A 19,807-nucleotide genomic window follows, 5' to 3' on the forward strand; every position below is an offset into this window, starting at 1 on the left:
CCTGTACTTCGGGCGAATTTTCCCCTGTTTTTACCCTTTTATTCGCTTATAATCAGTTGTACACATTAGCTAATGTATTGAAAGATATTGTGATATCAATAAAAGTGGTACACACGATATTGTCAGCTTTCTCAACAGGAAGATTTGAGTCAATTGAGGAAATGGTGCCTGTAAGACACAAAATGGGTCATTGTGGGTAAAAAACCCGCGGAACTCAAGGCTGCTTCTTGGCGTTTCCGGTTTTCTGCAGAAAAAGTTAGTTTTTGTTTTCAAGGCTAGTGTGTTTTTAATTACTGTATAATTAAACCACTTCTTTAATTAGACACAAAGTAAGCCTCGAAGTGATGTGTCGGCAGCTAAATTTTAATTTTCTAAGTTATAGAGCAGGTTATCTACGAGCCACACCAAGGTGAGATGATGTTGTTTTGGTGAACTGTGCTACTGTGAATGACGTAATTTAACACGCGTCAATACTACCAGTGATCACTACAGTTATTGAGTCTTTTTCATTACGTTTATTGCTATGTTCATTTTCATTTTTTAGTAACTACATTTGATTGTCAAACCTTTCTGCGCTTTGTTTGTCATTTTGTCTTGCAGTTGAGTGACGTGCGTGTTTATCATGTCTATAAGTGCAGAACAGGAGGCTTTAATTAGCCAAATGTTTGAAGCCTATGTTGCAGAATATCATCATGACGTCATGGTCCAGCTCTTTTCCGACAACAGAGAAGACATTCATCAGCCTCTTGTTATCAATGCTATGACACTCTTTGAAGCCAATATGGAGGTACTAATACTTACAATTCTGTATTTTTTTAAATACAAATTTTGACTTACTAACAATGATAACATATATTTACTAAAGGTTTTTTTAAAACAGTGGTGTAACAGTTTGATTCGATATATGTGTTTGCTGATACGCTTCAGGGCCGGTCTAATTTTTCATCCATCCATCCATTTCTACCGCTTGTCCCACTTGGGGTCGCAGGGGGGAGCTGGAGCCTGTCTCAGCTACATTTGGTCGGTAGGTGGGGTACACCCTGGACAAGTCTCCACCTCATCACAGGGCCACCACATACAGCATTCACACTCACATTCATAGACCATTGACCTACTCAGCGGCCTAGTGGTTAGAGTGTCCGCCCTGATATCAGTAGGTCGTGAGTTCAAACCCCGGCCTAGTCATACCAAAGACTATAAAAATGGGACCCATTACCTCCCCTCCCACTCAGCAGTAAGGGTTGGAATTGGGGGCTAAATCACCAAAAATTATTCCCGGGCGCGGCACCGCTGCTGCCCACTGCTCCCCTCACCTCCCAGGGGGGGATCAAGGGTGATGGGTCAAATGCAGAGAGTAATTTCGCCACACCTAGTACACACCTTGGTACTGTAATTTTAACACCAGGGCCAATTTAGTGTTAGATTAGATGAGATTAGATAGTACTTTATTTATTCCGTCAGGAGAGTTCCTTCAGGAAAATTACAAGTGTTGTCAATCAACCTATCCACAGGTGCATATCTTTGGAGGTGGGAGGAAGCCGGAGTACCCGGAGGGAACCCACACAGTCACGGGGAGAACATGACAACTCCACACAGAAAGATACCGAGTCCAGAATCAAACCCAGGACCTTAGTATTGTGAGGCACACGTACTAACCCCTGTTCCACCGGGCTGCTGATCTTATATTTTTTTATAGAACGATATGATCCGAGACAATTCAGTGAATTGAAATAAATTCAGTAACTTTTTAACAGTGTGATACTGGACACTGTAAGGGAAGTTTCCTATTTTCCTGTTATTTTTGTTAGGGAATTGGGTATAAATGAATTATGGATACCAACAAGCAAGTAAACAATTAATGGCCAATGCATTCAAATTGTATTTGGATGAACTGAAACCAACACTTAGAGTTGAACTAACAAGAGGAAAAGACATCGTTTCACTCTGCAGGTCAATTCCTATTTTTTTGACCATACGTGACCTGCATTATTTTTTTTCATGTCAGTGGGAACAGTGCGTTTCTGAATTTTTCCAATCCAACCCATGCTTATTTCATATGTGGAAATAAAAAGTTAAAAGTACCACTGATAGTCACACACACACTGCATTTGACCCATCCCCTTGTTCCACCCCCTGGGAGGTGAGAGAGCAGTGAGCAGCAGCGGTGGTCGCGCTCGGGAATCAGTTTGGTGATTTAACCCAAAATTCCAACCCTTGATGCTGAGTGCCAAGCAGGGAGGTAATGGTTCCCATTTTTATAGTCTTTGGTATGACTCGGCCAGGGTTTTAACTCTACCGATCTCAGGGTGGAAACTCTAACCACAAGGCCACTGAGCAGGTTAAATTGGCTATGTATGTGACACGACTGCAGTGTGAACGCCCCTTGAGCAGAACATCGTCAAAAAATAAAAAAAACATAATTATTAGCCAAAATCAACGGTTACAAAATAAATAGTTGACAAATGAGCAGAAAACAGGTTAAAAATAATGTTTTTAGGAACTCACATCAATCAATGTTCCACCACTCCCTTGGCTACAACTGCTCGCCCACAGACACGCTCTTCGGAGCAGACGTCAAAGCAAACGTCCCACAAACTCTCAGAGCCAAAATACTTGCCCTCTTTCTTCCTAATCTTCTCCATGCAGTAAATCGGTTAAAAATTGTTGACTTTGATTGACAAAAATCGTTGAAATTGCCATGAATGCGGCAGTACTAACTAGGCTTGAAGCCATGTTGACTTCCGTAAACTGTGCAGGACGTGTGACGTTATGTCTGAATGTGGGTCAGTTTGCTTTCACCTTAGACCTTTCCATCCATCCATTTTTCACCCCTTGTCTCTTTCGGGGTTGCGGGGGGAGCGGGAGCCTATCCTAGCTGCGTTCGGGCGGAAGACGTCGTACACCCTGGACAAGTCTCCGCCTTATTGCAGGGCCAGCACAGATAGACAGACAACATTCACACACCAACAACCTATCCCCAGGTGCATGTCTTTGGAGGTGGGAGGAAGCCGCAGTACCTGGGGAGAACCTAAACTAGAAACTTAAAATAATAAATAAATCTGATTTTATTTGGGAATGTGAACGACTACATTAAAAGATTGGGTTTGACAATAAAATACAATTTAAAATGGACATCCTACTCTGCAGTGTGAACGTAGCCCACGTGACTTGACAGCAAGACTAGATGATGTGGCAAAAGCCTATGGATTGTAAATAGGCACCAAAAATAGCAAAGCAAAGACAATTGGAAGTGCATCTGACATACCAAGCAAAAGGAGTCTCCATGTCAGAAGAACTACTTGAAGAAGTTGAAAACTTTGAGTATCTTTAAACCACCTTTACAGCTGATGGGAAGTCTGACAAAGAGATCAGGACAAGAGTGACCAGAAACACAATTTATCAGGATTAAAAAGAGCAACAGCATCACAGAAGTCCACCTTTTTTCTTTATAGTCTTCCCCGCCTTTCTATATGAATGTGAAAGCTGGACAATCTCCGCAAGTTTAGAAAAGAAAGTTGAGGCTTTTGAGATGAAATGTTATCGTGGTCTTCTGAAAATCCCATACACAGTTCATTGAACCAATGAATCTAAAACTAGATCAAGAACTAGAAGAAAAGTGAAACATTTTTATGTATGTTGAATTGTCCAGGGTGTACACTGCCAACCACCCGAATGCAGCTGAGAAAGGCTCCAGCACCCCCTGCCACCCAGAAAGAGACAAGCAGTAGAAAATGGATGGATGGATGGATGGATGGAATTCAATTTTATTTACGCAACATATGTTATCCCTTGAAGGAAGAAACCTCGACAAGAGTGCAAAGCCACTTTTAAGTCAGCAATCATCACATCGATTGTGGCAAATACACTATGTTCTAATTAGTAGCATTATCACTGGTGGGCTACACTGCACATAGTCATACTGAAAGAAGATATGCTAACCGCTAAGCTACCAATAGAATGAAAACAGAGATGGGGGGATCGGAACAAATGTAACGATACCAAGTACAAAGTCAGTATATGGTCGATACTCCGTTGGTTACATTAATATTTTTATCATCAAAAAAGATTTTGTCATTTTTGTTGTTTACAAACTAAGGAAATACGTCCCTGCTAACAGGAGGGCTTTAAGGCCAAATACCAAAGGGTTTAAAACAGAACCAATAGTAGGAAAGGATTTAAATTGATATTGTTAGACCGACATTCTGTGTTTTTGTCTGATTATAATTGTGTTAAAAAATATATCATTCAATGACGTTGAAGTGCAGGTATCAGCATTGGTATGGCCATTACTGCCCTTGTAACTATTTGGTATTGGGTGAAGACTTAATTACATATGTGGTATCGCACAAAACTAATATTAAAAACAGAAAAATAAGTGCTTAGTACAATTAAACAGAAACGTAGCTAGAACCATGTTACAACAGAATGTAACAAGCTATTAAAAGTAAATTAGCAAGTAGATCAATAATAGTTTTGACAAATTAATACAACTGGAAATAACGTGGTGTTACTGCATACATGAGCAGCAAAATTAGGAGCCTTTGTAACCCGTTTTAAAATAGTTCTGTTATCATTTACATACCAAAATATGTATTGTCCATCCATATAGTCCCTTGATGACCGCAACGATGACAATGGCCCTCAGTAGAAAAGTTTGGACAAACCTGAAGTACACCTTTCTCACGCATCTCTCCATTCTTCCTAAGACAACATTTTGGTCTGCCTCATGATGCCACCTTGTTAATGTGTACCGTACATTAAGCTGTTTCTCCATTGCACACTTCAATCTCATTTCATTATCATTGCATTCCCACAGATTGGCGACTATTTCAATGCTTATCCCAACGATGTCCTGGCAATATTTGATAAAGTGTTGCACAAGTCAGCCCTGGAGTTGTCAAAGAAAGCTTCTACCAAGCAATCTGGAGGACGAGCAGCTGACGAGACGAGAATGAAACACACTCTCCATGCCCGTATTACAGGTTAGTTTTCACATGTCAAGTCTTACTTTCTGGGGATACCGGGCATCGGAAGTTCCATTTACAAAGACAACATTATTTTAAATTCTGGAGTCCAGGGAAGACTTAAGCTGTAGGCTTACTTTAGTTTTTATTTCTTGATATGTTTTATATTTCACATTAAAAACAGTTGATTTTGCTTTGGTTGTTTTCTTTGTTTTTGACTGTAAAATTGCTTTTTTTACATTTGGACATAGTTTATTAACATTTTTGGTCTAAGCCTAAACTCAGAGTATAGGGAAGAATGTGATGGACATAATGTCATGGCTGTCTTGAGTTTCCAATAATTTCTACAACTCTTTATTTTTTGTGATAGAGTGATTGGAGCACATACTTGTTTGCCATAAAAATCATTCACAAAGTTAGGTTCTTTCATGAATTTATTATGGGTCTACTGAAAATGTGACCAAATCTGCTGGGTCAAAAGTATACATAAAGCAACATACATTGGTAATTTTGGTGATGTAGAAAAGTTACAATCAAATCAAATTAGGTTCATAGTATGGCCTCTTAACTTCATGTGAGTAATTATGATTGACGACACCTGTTGACTTCTCTAAGCCCATTCAAGTAGGGCTCATGTGATGCAGTTTTTAGACTTGGTTACAAATGCGACAACGGGAAAGTCAAAGGAACTCAGCACAGACCTGAAAAAACTAATCATTGACTTGAACAAGTCAGTAGAGTCACTTGGAGCATTTTCAAAGCAGCTTAAGGTCCCAAGAGCAACTGTGCAGACAATTGTTTGCAAGTATAAAGTACATGGCACAGTTTTGTCACTGCCACGATCAGGAAGAAAACGCAAGCAATCACTTGCTGCTGAGAGAAAATTGGTCAGGATGATCAAGAGTCAACCTAAAAACAACAAAAAGCAGGTCTGCAATGAATTGGAAGCTGCTGGAACACAGGTATCAGTGTCCAAAGTCAAGCATGGTTTGCATCACCATGGACTGAGAGGCTTCCATGAAGAAGGAAGCCCTTGCTCCAGAAGCGACACCTTAAGGCTTGTCTAAAGTTTACTGCTGATCACATGGACAAAGGTAAGACCTTTTGGAGGCAAGTTCAGTGGTCAGATGAAACAAAAATTGAGCTGTTTGGCCACAATACCCAGCAATGTTTGGAGGAGAAAAGGTGAGGCCTTTAATCCCAGAAACACCATTCCTACCGTCAAGGATGGTGGTGGCAGCATTATGCTCTGGGCCTGTTTTGCTGCCAATGGAACTGATGCTTTACAGAGAGTAAATGGGACAATGAAAAAGGAGGATTACCTCCAAATTCTTCAGGACAACCTGAAATCATCAGCCCTGACGTTCGGTCTTGGACGCAGTTGGCTGTACCAACAGGACAACGACCCCAAACACACATCAAATGTGGTAAAGGAATGGCTAAATCAGGCTACAAGTAAAGTTTTAGAATGACTTTCCCAAAGTCCTGATTTAAACACCATTGAGAACATGTGGACAATGCTGAAGAAACAAGTCCATGTCAGAAAACCAACATATTTAGCTGAACTGCACCGATCTGTCAAGAAGAGTGGTCAAAAATTCAACCAGAAGCTTCAAGATGGCTACCAAAAACGCTTTATTGCAGTGAAACGAGCCATGGCACATGTAACCAAATATTAACATTGCTGTATGTATACTTTTTTCCCAGCAGATTTGGTAACATTTTCAGTAGACCCATAATACATCCATAAAAGAAACAAACTTCATGAATGTTTTTTTTGTGACGAAAAAGTATGAGCTCCAATTACTCTATCGCAAGCAATAAAAGTTGTATAAATTATTGGAAACTTAAGACGGCCATGACATTCTGTTCTTTACAAGTGTATGTCAACTTTTGACCACGACTGTATGTAATGTATTAACGGGCACTTTGATAATGGCATTTAATATCTACGTATTTTGATCATTTTAAACATACGCTTTAATTAAAAAAAAACGCATAACGTTGAGTTGAGTTCAGTTGAGTTTGAGTTTATTTCGAACATGCAAGCATACAACATAATACATTCGAGTTTTATCCATCCATCCATCCGTTTTCTACCGCTTATTCCCTTTTGGGGTTGCGGGGGGCGCTGGCGCGTATCTCAGCTACAATCAGGCGGAAGGCGGTGTAAACCCTGGACAAGTCGCCACCTCATCGCAGGGCCAACACAGATAGACAGACAACATTCACACTCACATTCACACACTAGGGCCAATTTAGTGTTGCCAATCAACCTATCTCCAGGTGCATGTCTTTGGAGGTGGGAGGAAGCCGGAGTACCCGGAGGGAATCCACGCATTCACGGGGAGAACATGCAAACTCCACACAGATTAAACCCAGGACTGCAGGACCTTCGTATTGTGAGGCAGACACACTAACCCCTCTGCCACCGTGAAGCGTTTTAATTTTTTAAAATTCATTACTGATTTCTGCTCACACCAGACTTTATGAGAGCCAACAAACATAATAAAGAATCACTTACTGTACAATGTCTGCTGTCATTAGGCTGCCGACTGCTAGGATATTCATACAAACCCCGTTTCCATGTGAGTTAAGAAATTGTGTTAGATGTAGATATAAACGGAATACTATGATTTGCAAATCATTTTCAACCCATATTCAATTGAATGCACTACAAAGATGTTCAAACTCATAAACTTTTTTTTTTTTTGCAAATGATAATTAACTTAGAATTTCATGGTTGCAACACGTGCCAAAGTAGTTGGGAAATTGCATGTTCACCACTGTGTACATCACCTTTTCTTTTAACAACACTCAATAAACCTTTGAAAGTGGAATTATTTCCCATTCTTGTTTTATGTAGAGCTTCAGTCCTTCAACAGTCCAGGGTCTCCGCTGTCGTATTTTACGCTTCATAATGCGCCACACATTTTCGATGAGAGACAGGTCTGGACTGCAGGCGGGCCAGGAAAGTACCCGCACTCTTTTTTTATGCTGTTGTAACATGTGCTGAATGTGACTTGGCATTGTCTTGCTGAAATAAGCAGGGCGCTTAGATGGCAGCATATGTTGTTCCAAAACCTGTATGTACCTTTCAGCATTAATGGTGCCTTCACAGATGTGTAAGTTACCCATGCCTTGGGCACTAATGCACCCCCATACCATCACAGATGCTGGCTTTTGAATTTTGCGTCGATAACAGTCTGGATGGTTCGCTTTCCCTTAGGTCCGGATGACACAATGTCGAATATTTCCAAAAACAATTTGAAATGTGGACTCGTTAGACTAAAGAACACTTTTCACTCCGCATCAGTCCATCTTAGATGATCTCGGGCCCAGAGAAGCCGGCGGCGTTTCTGGATGTTTTTGATAAATGGCTTTCGCTTTGCATAGTAGAGCTTTAACTTGCACTTACAGATTTAGCGACAAACTGTATTTAGCGACAGTGGTTTTCTGAAGAGTTCCTGAGCCCATGTGATGATATCCTTTAGAGATTGATGTTGGTTTTTGATACAGTGTCGTCTGAGGGATCGAAGGTCACGGTCATTCGATGTTGGTTTCCGGCCATGCCGCTTACGTGGAGTGATTTCTCCAGAGTCTCTGAACCTTTTAATGATATTATGGACCATAGATGTTGAAATCCCTAAATGTCTTGCAATTGCACTTTGAGAAACGTTGTTCTTAAACTGTTTGACTATTTGCCCATGCAGTTGTGGACAAAGGGGTGTACCTCGCCCCATCCTTTCTTGTGAAAGACTGAGCATTTTTTGGGAAGCTGGTTTTATACCCAAACATGGCACCCACCTGTTCCCAATTAGCCTGCACACCTGTGGGATGTTTCAAATAAGTGTTTGATGAGCATTTCTCAACTTTATCAGTATTTATTGACATCTTTCCCAACTTCTTTGTCACGTGTTGCTGGCATCAAATTCTAAAGTTAATGATTATTTGCAAAATAAAAAATCAAATATGTTGTCTTTGTAGCATATTCAACTGAATATGGGTTGAAAATGATTTGCAAATCATTGTATTCCGTTTATATTTACATCTAACACAATTTTCCAACTCATATGGAAACGGGGTTTGAGCTAAACAAAATCAGTGGTACCCAACAACTAAACAAAAGCAAAAACTACGACCCTTTTAAATCTTTACTTTTTTGCTCTCAGTTGTCTTTTGTCCAGTGATTAATTTACTGAATTTGTAATTACTAACCAAACCATCAAAAAACTGATTTTATAGACAATAAGATAAATGTTATAGATAAATATGATCAATAGACATATTGATCTAATCCAGGGGTCTCAGACACGCGGCCCGCAGTCCAATTGCGGCCCGCGAGACATTATTTTGCAGCCCCCACCTTAATATTAAAGTTTATTGTTAGAGTGGCCTGCACGTTTTTTATGAATGGCGCTTGACAGCTTTGTGTTATTTGGGTCCAAAATGGCTCTTTCAACGTTCTGGGTTGCGTACCCCTGCGTTAGTTGAAAAGTTGCAAATGAGTGAAAGCGACAGAGACGTTGCCATGGAGACGAGGGTTTTCTTACGTGCCTGGCTGCAGTCACACTGTGACACCTGTCCGTCAGTAATAACAGTCCCCGATAACCTGGACCAATTCAAACCGTTATTTTTTTATTTTTTATTGTTTAATTCGCATTGCCTCACACGATGAACACTACATATATTTCTATATGACGCCAGATAACACTCCGGGAGCCGTCACTTTTTTGCGCTCGCTATCCCGGTACTTTCCCAGCTATTATTCGCCGACCGCCTTGTTGCTATAGGGAGGAAAAGCGGAACGACACATTGCGGAAATAACATTATTCTCTGTGCGGTGGATAAATACAAATATATTCCACAACCCCAAACATGTCTTTTTCAAAGCCTGCAGCGAAGAGAAGGGTTAGTGATGAGCAAAGACAATTCCAGGAAAAGTGAGAGATGCAATATTTCTTTGTTGAGCACAGGGGCACCCCGATGTGTCTTATTTGCACAGAGAAAGTTGCGGTGCACAAGGAATACAATTTGAAACGTCATTATACAACTAGACAATCTGAGGAGTATGCAACATTTTTTTAAAGAAATATTTTCTTTCGGCCCAGCCTCACCCAAACTCTGCGTCCCAGGTAAATTGAGTTTGAGACCCCTGATCTAATCACTCTAATAGTGTCGTCCCGATACCAATATCTTGGTACAGGTACCAAAATTATTTAGATACTTTTCTAAATGGTAAATGGGTTATACTTGTATCGCGCTTTTTTTTTTTTTTTTTGTATCTTTTTTTAATGAACTCAAAACGCTTTGACACTATTTCCACTTTCACCCATTCACACACACATTCACACACTGATGGCGGGAGCTGCCATTTAAGGTGCTAACCAGGACCAATCAGGAGCAAGAGTGAAGTGTCTTGCTCAAGGACACAACGGACCTAACTAGGTTGGTAGAAGCTGGGGATCGAACCAAGGAACCCTCAGGTTGCTGGTACGGCCACTCTCCCAACTGCGCCACGCCAGTATTTACTGTAAATATCTGCTTACTTTCTTTTTTAACATGTTTTATCTACACTTCTGTTAAAATCACTCATTCTTCTGTTGTTTGATACTTTACATTAGTTTTGGATGATACCACAATTTTAGGTATAAATCCAATACCAAGTTATTACATGATCATAAATTGGTTATATTCAAAGTCCTCATTTGTCTAAGGACATATTTCCTGAATTTATAAACATAATTAAAAAAAAAAAAAAGATGCTATGATGCCCCAAAATATTGACATAATCATAGTAGTATCGACTAGATATGCTACTGTACTTGGTATATGGTACTTGACAGACCAGTACTTTTCGGAGGCGGTATAGTACCGAATATAATTCATTAGTATTGCGGTACTATACTAATACCGGTATACCGTACAACCCTACACTCTAGTATCAAACATATACTAATACTGTACCAGCGATACTGGTATTGACGCCACCAATTCATTGATCGATCTATCCACATGTATGCCTGGTCGTTACAGAGCACAGCAGTTGTCATGTTATCTTCTCTTTAGACTCCATCCATCGATCTATTTTCTACCGCGTATTCCCTAAGTGGTCGCGGTGGGCGCTGGTGCCTATCTCAGCTACAATCGGGCAGAAGGCGGTGTACACCCTGGACAAGTCGCCATCAATTCATTGTTAATTCCCTGTTAATAGCTGATTACTTTCTGCTGGAACACAGTTTCATCATCACTTCAAAAGTTTACTAAGCATTTATTTCTGGCTAGTTTAGCATTTAGCATGTGTAACATGTTTGACCGCATCCTCCAGTCTTCCAGTGATAATGATAACTGAATAGCTAACACATGTAGTTTATTTGCTACAATAAAGGTGATGATTATCAACTCAAGTGAGTATCCACACTGTGTAGGGACATGCAGAATTAGTTGCTAGTAGCCAGAGGGGATCGGCTTACCTCCCTGCAGGGCACTCAGTGTCAAGGGTTGGATTTGGGGGTTAAATCACCACAAATGATACCCGGTCGCAGCTCCACTGCTGCCCCATGCTCCCCTCACCTCCCAGGGGGTGAACGAGGGGATGGGTCAAATGCAGCGGACAAATTTCGCCACACCTAGTGTGTGTGTGACAATCATTGGTAGTTTAACTTAACTTTTGTAATCTGCATTGAAAGTCTGTGGAAAGACATAACACAGTGCTTTGGAGAAGGTGTACTCACTTAGATATTCAGTAAGATACTGCACATGGTAGGGTTGGGCGATATATTAAATATACTCGATATATCGCGGGTTCGTCTCTGTGCGATATAGAAAATGACTCTATCGGGATATTCCAGTAAACGTTCTCACACAGTTGCTTTTAGCTGCGGGCATTACACTACAGGCTATTGTTACTCTTTCTTGTCTGTCCTTCTCAAAGAGACATAAAACAAGCGCACCTTCTTACATACGTCACATACTGTCGCGCGTGCAATGTCATATGCCCTCGCTGAGCAGAGAAGTAGCAGCATGGGGAAAGTTAGCTGCGGTGCAAGCGGAGAAAAGGTGCAAGTGGTAATACGAGAGAAAGAGTGCGAATCTGGTAACAAATGAAGGCATAATTAATTCCCAAGAAAAACAGCACGGGGTCCATCGTCTTCAAGCGGAAAGACGTTGAACAGACAACCATAATATGTCAAAGCGTTGCTACAAAAAGTAGCAGCACTACTAATTTGTAGCATAATTTGAAAAATCACCCGCTAGAGAATGAAGAGTGCTTGAAACGCCGCATGTCAATATCTCCGTTCGGTGCCACACCCACATAATGCCGAAGCAACCATTTCCAGATCAACACAGTATGAAAAAAATAGTCAACAACAGAAGGAGAGATAACTTCCGCAGGAACCTACCACATAATGAAGGACATATACTGATTTCTTAATATGCAGCTAATTTTTATTTGACAGTTATTGAAATATTTTGTATGACATCATGCACAAAAGTGCACTTTGTTTGTTTTAAAATATTGTTTTGGCGTTCTGTACAAAAAGTGCATTTTAATTTAGTGTTGTTTTGATATGTCATCTTAGTTACATCATACACAAAAGTGCACTAATAGCTTGTTTTAAAATGTCTCTGACAATCTTGCACTTTCTGTTTTGGAAATGACATGAATGTTTGTGCCACTGCTTATTAAATGTTTTATAAATAAAGTTTTGCTAAATTGACTAAGTTGCGATTTCCCTTTCTGCATGAACGTTTAAAATGAGCACATATTATTGCAGTAAGAACTGTTGGTGTGATTATATGCATCAAGTGTTCATTCAAGGCTAAGGCAAAATATCGAGCTATATATCATGTATTGTGACATGGCCTAAAAATATTGAGATATTAATAAAAGGCTATATCGCCCAGCCTAGCACATGGACATGACATCAATTTAATTGTTTATGGACATCTGCAACTGATTGTTCAGGTTCAGGTAGCATTTTTTCTTGTAGACATGAAAATACAACATCAGGCCCACATTTACCACACCCGTAGATGAGGCTAGTTTGGATGCTCACACCCAAAATAAATGATATATGTCCAGTAGATATCCACTATTGCGAACAAAAAAAAATTGGAGCACTCATTAAAACAATCTTGAAAAAAATATTTTTGATATGCTATGCCTCTTGCAGTTATTAAACTCAGACTCGTCTTAATAACACAGGCATAAAGCACACAGTATTGTACTTGCAAAACACTTACACAACATCACGTCTCGTCAACGCACCTTCCTGCTGGGAAATGTTGAATGAAGTGACTTGAGAGACAGCATCTTCTGCTGGATTCAGAGCATGTTTTTCCCACCCTCAGATGGCGCCATTAAACTACTTTCTACCATTAAATTTTTTTATTTATTACATTTTATGTAAAGAAAGTGGATAAGTGGGGCATCTTCTGTACCCTATAGGGTTAGATAGATAGATAGATAAATAGATAGATAGATAGTACTTTATTGATTCCTTCAGGAGAGTTCCTTCAGGAAAATTTAAATTCCAGCAGCAGTGTACAGAATTGAGATCGAATTTAAAAAGTAAATAATAAATAAAGTGTGTATATGTTATTGTTTTGCATCCCCTGTCATTCTACTACCGCCTCTCCCCCCCAGAGAGAAGTTGTACAGTTGGATGGCGTGTGGGAAAAAGGAGTTTTTGAGTCCTGCACTTGGGATGAAGCAGTCTAGCACTGAACAGGCTCCTCTGGTTACTGATAACGGTATGCAGAGAGTGACTGGCATCGTCTATGATGCTCAGTAGTTTTTCCACAGTCCTCTTCTCTGCCACCGTCACCAGTGAGTCCAGTCCCGCCTGATCAGTTTCTCCAGTCTGGAGCTGTCCTTCTTAGATGGACTGACACGTGATGGAAAACAGGCAGTTAGGCAGTAGTCTTGATATTAAGATGCACTATTACATGAAATGTATAGTAAAACCCTCTCTCTCGCTTGTCCAGGACTACCAGTCTGTCCAGAACTCACCAGAGACACTATTCCTCGATCCAGGGACGTAGGCCACTTCTTGTCTGTCATTGGGACTGTTATTCGCAGCAGTATTGCCAAGGTAACCACTTAATGTGCAGCGGCATTTAGTCTACAGCAGTGTTTCTTAACCATAAAGGGCTTCCAAAAAATGTGTTCCCCAGCTGTGGTCTGTAAGGACCGCAGCGATACTCAGGTGTAAAACACTTTTCCACCACTTGCGGCAGTAATGATAATTTTAAATAAACAGAAGAAGTCATAGAGAAATTTCTTAAGCGCAAAAATGGCCACTAAAGTGTTACATCGCCTTTCCTTTTAACAACCCTCAGTAAACGTTTGGGAACTAAAGAGACCAATTTTTGAAGCTTTTCAGGTGGAATTATTTCCCATTCTTGCTTGACGTAGAGCTTAAGTTGTTCAAAAGACTGGGGTCTCTGTTGTCGTATATTACGCTTCATAATGCGCCACACATTTTCATTGAGAGACAGGTCTGGACTACAGGCAGGCCAGTCGAGTTCCCGCACTCTTTTACTACGAAGCCACGCTGTTGTAACATGTGCAGAATATGGCTTGGCATTGTCTTGCTGAAATAAGCAGAGGCGTCCATGAAAAAGACGTTGCTTGGATGGCAACATATGTAGCTCCAAAACCTGCATGTACCTTTCAGCATTAATGATGCCTTCACAGATGTGTAAGTTACACATACCTTGGGCACTAATTCACCCCCATACCAATACAGATGCTGGCTTTTAAACTTTGCGCCTCTAACATTCCGGACGGTTCTTTTCCTCTTTAGTCCGGATAACACGACGTCCACAGTTTCCAAAAGTTATTTGAAATGTGGACTCGTCAGACCACAGAACACTTTTTCACTTTACATCAGTCCATCTTTGATGAGCTCGGGCCCAGCGTAGCCAGCTGCATTTCTGAGTGTTGTTGATAAATGGCTTTCACTTTGCATAGTAGAGTTTTAACTTGCACTTACAGATGTAGCGACAAACTGTAGTTACTGACAGTAGTTTTCTGAAATGTTCCTTTACACACTAATGTCGGTTTTTGATGCAGTACCGCCTGAGGGATTGAAGGTCACAAGCATTCAATGATGGTTTTCGACCTTTGCCGCTTACGAGCAGTAATTTCTCCAGATACCGTATTTTTCGGGTTATAACTCACGTTTTTTTTTCATAGTTTGGTGCGACTTATACTCTGGAGCGACTTATGTGTGAAATTGTCAACACATTACCGTAAATATCACATAACAACCAAAACCATCCTGTCTGTATTCAGAAAGGTTGGAATAATTGGAACTGCAACTGACGATGACTCTGACGTAAGCGACGTACCGATAGAAAAGGAAGTGGATTTAGCGATTAGGAGTGACAGATTGTTAAGTAAACGTATAGCATGTTCTATATGTTATAGTTATTTGAATGACTCTTACCATAATATGTTATGTTAACATACCAGGCACCTTCTCAGTTGGTTATTTATGCGTCATATAACATACACTTATTCAGCCTGTTGTTCACTATTCTTTATTTATTTTAAAATGCCTTTCAAATATTTATTCTTTGTGTTGGATTTTATCAAATAAATTTCCCTCAAAAATGCGACTTATACTCTAGTGCGACTGGTATATGTTTTTTTTCATTTTTTTTTTAATGCATTTTCGGCCGGTGCGATTTATACTCCGGAGCAATTTATAATCCGAAAAGTACGGTACTCGGAACCTTTGATGATATTACGGACCGTAGATGGTGAAATCCCTAAATTCCTTGCAATAGCTGGTTGAGAAACGTTGTTCTTAAACTGTTCGACATTTTGCTAACGCATTTGTTCACAAAGTGGTGACCTTTGCCCCATCCTTGTTTGTGAATGACTATTTCATAGAAGCTGTTTTTATACCCAATCATGGCACCCACATGTTCCTAATTAGCTTGTCTACCTGTGTGATGTTCCAAATTGGTGTTAGATGAGGATTCCTCCTTTTCAGTCTTTTTTGCCATTTTTGCCAGTTTTTTTTAAAACATGTTCTAGGCATCAAATTCCAAAAGAGCTAATATTTGCAAAAAATAACAAAAGTTTACCGGTTTGAACGTTAAGTATCTTGTCTTTGCAGTGTATTCAATTGAATATAGGTTGAAAATGATCTGCAAATCATTGTATTCTGTTTTTATGTATGATTTACACAACTTGCCATCTTCACTGGTTTTGGGTTTTGTAAAATGTACTGCATACTTGCCAACCTTGAGACCTCCGATTTCGGGAGGTTGGGGGCGTGGTCCGGGGTGGGGCGTTGTTGAGGGCAGGACGTGGTTGTGGGCGTGGTTAAGAGGGGAGGAGTATATTTACAGCTGTTGTGTGCGCAGTTGTGCACTGCACTCTCTAAAAGCCGTAGATGTTATTGTCACATACGCATGATTGATTGAAACTTTTATTAGTAAATTGCACAGTACAGTACATATTCCGTACAATTGACCACTAAATGGTAACACCCGAATAAGTTTTTCAACTTGTTTAAGTCGGGGTCCACGTTAATCAATTCATGGTACAAATATATACTATCGACATAATACAGTCATCACACAAGTTAATCATCATAGTATATACATTGAATTATTTGCATTATTTACAATCCGGGTGGTGGGTTGAGGAGCTTTGGTTGATATCAGTACTTTAGTCATCAACAATTGCATCAACAGAGAAATGGACATTGAAACATTGTAGGTCTTGCTTAGTATGATATGTACAGCGAGCAGAGAACATAGTGAGTTCAGATAGCATAAGAACAAGTATATACATTAGAAAGACATTCGATTATAAAATCCGGGGAGATATGATGTGAATGGAGGAGGATATTAGTAAAGGGTTGAAGTTGCCTGGAAGTGTTGTAGTGCATGTACAGTAGATGACAGTATTGTCCTGTTTAAGAGTGTCACAACATTGCTGTTTACACCAGACGAACTGCTTTACAGTAGACGAAAATGTGACTGTTGTTGTTGTGTGTTGTTACCGTGCTGGGAGGACGTTAATGAAACTGCCTTTCAATAAACCCCCATAAGAAACCAAGAACTCGCCCTCGATCATTCTACAGTTATTACGTCATTGGGCAGACACACTGTTTATATTGTGGGAAAGCAGACTTGAAAACAGGCTGTCCTCACTCAGGACCGCATGGAGCCGGAGGGGGCGTGGCCTCCAGCTCCGCCTGAATTTCGGGAGATTTTCGGGAGAAAATTTGTCCCGGGGAGGTTTTCGGGAGAGGCGCTGAATTTCGGGAGTCTCCTGGAAAATCCGGGAGGGTTGGCAAGTATGATGTACTGACACTTACATAACAAGTAGCTTTATATGTTATTAAAACTATGGACTTATTTCATCTTATGTAGCTGTACATAGTGTCCTTGTTTGTGTACATGCTTGGTTCTGTTTTGTGAATGTAGGTTGATGTTGCATTATTAATTCTTAATAGAGAAACAACTCTTTTAATCCATCATCCATGCAAGATCAATCTGCTTTTCAATCACACCGCCCGTGTTAATACAACCTCTAAAAAGTCAAACACCATGTAATTAAGGTGTTTGACATCCATTTTAAACAGTTGCTTGCGATCCAATTTATACAATAATTCATTTTTTCCAAGCATATAAATGTAGCGACTACTGTGTGGTGCCATTCATTTGTGTTCGGTTTTAATGTCTGGTTGGTTGTCGTATCAAGTTTCAACAAGCATTTCTTTCTCCCACATCCCTAGGTCCTAGAGTACGAGCGTGATTACATGTGCACCAAGTGTCGCCATGTGTTCGCACTACATGCAGACTTTAACCAATTCTATACATTTTCCCCGCCACTGGCCTGCCCTAATCCGGATGGCTGTAACTCCTTCAAATTCACTTGTTTGTCTGGTGGGTCGGAGCCAGCTGCCTGCAGAGATTACCAGGAGATCAAAATACAAGAGCAAGTAGGGTCCATGATGCTGTGACACACTTACTTTATGTTGTAAATGCTCAACAAGTCATTTCATAACCATTCAAATCACAGGTACAGAGGTTGTCGGTGGGCAGTATTCCTCGTTCTCTGGTTGTGGTTCTGGAGGATGACCTGGTGGACATGTGTAAATCTGGTAGGCATGACCAATTTGAAATTTGAAATACTCATTAACAACTCAAATTAGTAACCAATGACATAAATGCTTGTGTAATTGTGAAGTGAATTATATTTATATAGCGTTTTTTCCCCTAGTGACTCAAAGCGCTTTACATAGTGAAACCCAATATCTAATTTTTACATTTAAACCAGTGTGGTTGGCACTCGGAGCAGGTGGGTATAGTGTCTTGCCCAAGGACACAACGGCAGTGACTAGGATGGCGGAAGCGGGTATCGAACCTGCAACCCTCAAGTTGCTTGCGCGGCTGCTCTACCAACCAAGCTATACCGCCCCAATTAGTAGGGTTGTTAAAATTAACGCTATGTCTGTGACCATGGTTAAAGTTTGAACAACATAATGACCGGGGCTGCACAATGTACCGAATTTTAATCACAATCACGATTTTGGCGATATTAACATTTAAATCTGTCATATTGTGATTTTTATTTTTACATTAAAACACTTCCTTGTAATGTAATTGTGGTGCTTTGGTCAACATTTTGCATAGATTTTGGTTTACAAACTAGCTTCAAGCCGCTTTCTGAATGTCTCTTCAGAATGGTCTGTTATCTGGGCAGTCTTATTAACATGCTGAAACTCTCAACCAGGCAAAGTCCTCTTTGACTGGGTCTTCTCCGCTTAAACCCTGTTGTAGTTTTTAGCCCTCACATATTGAGTCTACAGACTAAGTTTGAATTATATGATACTTTGTATTAGAAATGACAAAAACTGACGATTTTAGCGTGGATGTGCATGTACAAGCCAGTTTGTTCCTCAACAAGAAGATAGAGAAGAATAAGGGACTTATTGACTACAACTTTGGACTACAAGTGAATAGAAATGACGGACTGGTACAAAGTCCACCATATATGGAAAGTCAACTGATGTAACTAAGGCAAAATACGTCACAATTGTCTCAAATTCCAAACGGCACATTTTGAAAGAGGCAAATGTGTTTCATTAATAACTTTGCTACTCCCCCAAGGTTTGGATTCACATTTTTGTGAGTTATGGGTATCCCAAATATACAAAAACGGGTGTCAACAGCTGAGAAAAGTTGGTTTTGCCTAATATGACCCTTTTAAAATCTCCCCTGCATATCAAATTAAGCACTTTTTACAGCCCGCCAGAGGCCATTGTGTATTAACAGGCTTATTGATGTTATCAATCAATCAAACAAAGTTTATTTATATAGTCCTAAATCACGAGTGTCTCAAAGGGCTGCACAAGCCACAACAATATCCTCAGCTCAGATCCCACATCACATTATAACATCTTTATTTACACTTTATTTTGATGTTCTGTAATTTTTGTTAAATTTTTTTAATAAAGTTAGTTAAAATTGTAACTTCCTAAATGTAAATAATATTTTTACTAAATTGAACTTTGATACATTTCTTCATACATTTTTGAAGGATGTACTTTATATGTTTATTCTAAATTGTAAGAATGAATGTTGGATATTTGTACAGAAAAAAATAATAATAAAATGTTTAACATTTTAGATTTCTGTCCATATGGGGTAATACACTGTCAAAATAAAGAAAAATAATAACTAGCAGTCAGAAATGTGAGGTTATATTGAAATAAACACCAAAGCAAGATAAACAGTTATTTAGGTGAACTATAAAGTAAACACAAAGCGAAAAAAAATGTACCCTGAATTGCTGAGCTACAAAGTTC

At 39.8% G+C, this 19,807-nt stretch overlaps 1 protein-coding gene across 5 annotated transcripts in view; it reads left to right on the forward strand.

Annotated features, from left to right (window-relative positions):
- The first annotated feature begins 30 nt into the window (after positions 1–30).
- mcm9 (minichromosome maintenance 9 homologous recombination repair factor) overlaps positions 31–19,807 on the forward strand; it is a 52,580-nt gene continuing 32,803 nt past the window's right edge. For 2 of the 5 annotated variants that reach the window (XM_061900437.1, XM_061900440.1), the window contains exons 1-6: positions 31–409; positions 601–787; positions 4,817–4,982; positions 13,956–14,062; positions 17,732–17,938; positions 18,019–18,100. In XM_061900437.1, coding sequence (XP_061756421.1) covers positions 623–787; positions 4,817–4,982; positions 13,956–14,062; positions 17,732–17,938; positions 18,019–18,100 — 727 coding nt within the window. In that variant the 5' untranslated portion in view covers positions 31–409; positions 601–622. Of the gene's footprint in view, positions 410–600; positions 788–4,618; positions 4,718–4,816; positions 4,983–13,955; positions 14,063–17,731; positions 17,939–18,018; positions 18,101–19,807 lie in introns of those variants that run through there. The other 3 variants (XM_061900438.1, XM_061900436.1, XM_061900439.1) reach the window with 3 other exon arrangements.

Source organism: Nerophis ophidion, linkage group LG05 (genome assembly GCF_033978795.1).
Source record: "Nerophis ophidion isolate RoL-2023_Sa linkage group LG05, RoL_Noph_v1.0, whole genome shotgun sequence".
NCBI classification, from domain to species: Eukaryota; Metazoa; Chordata; class Actinopteri; order Syngnathiformes; family Syngnathidae; genus Nerophis; species Nerophis ophidion.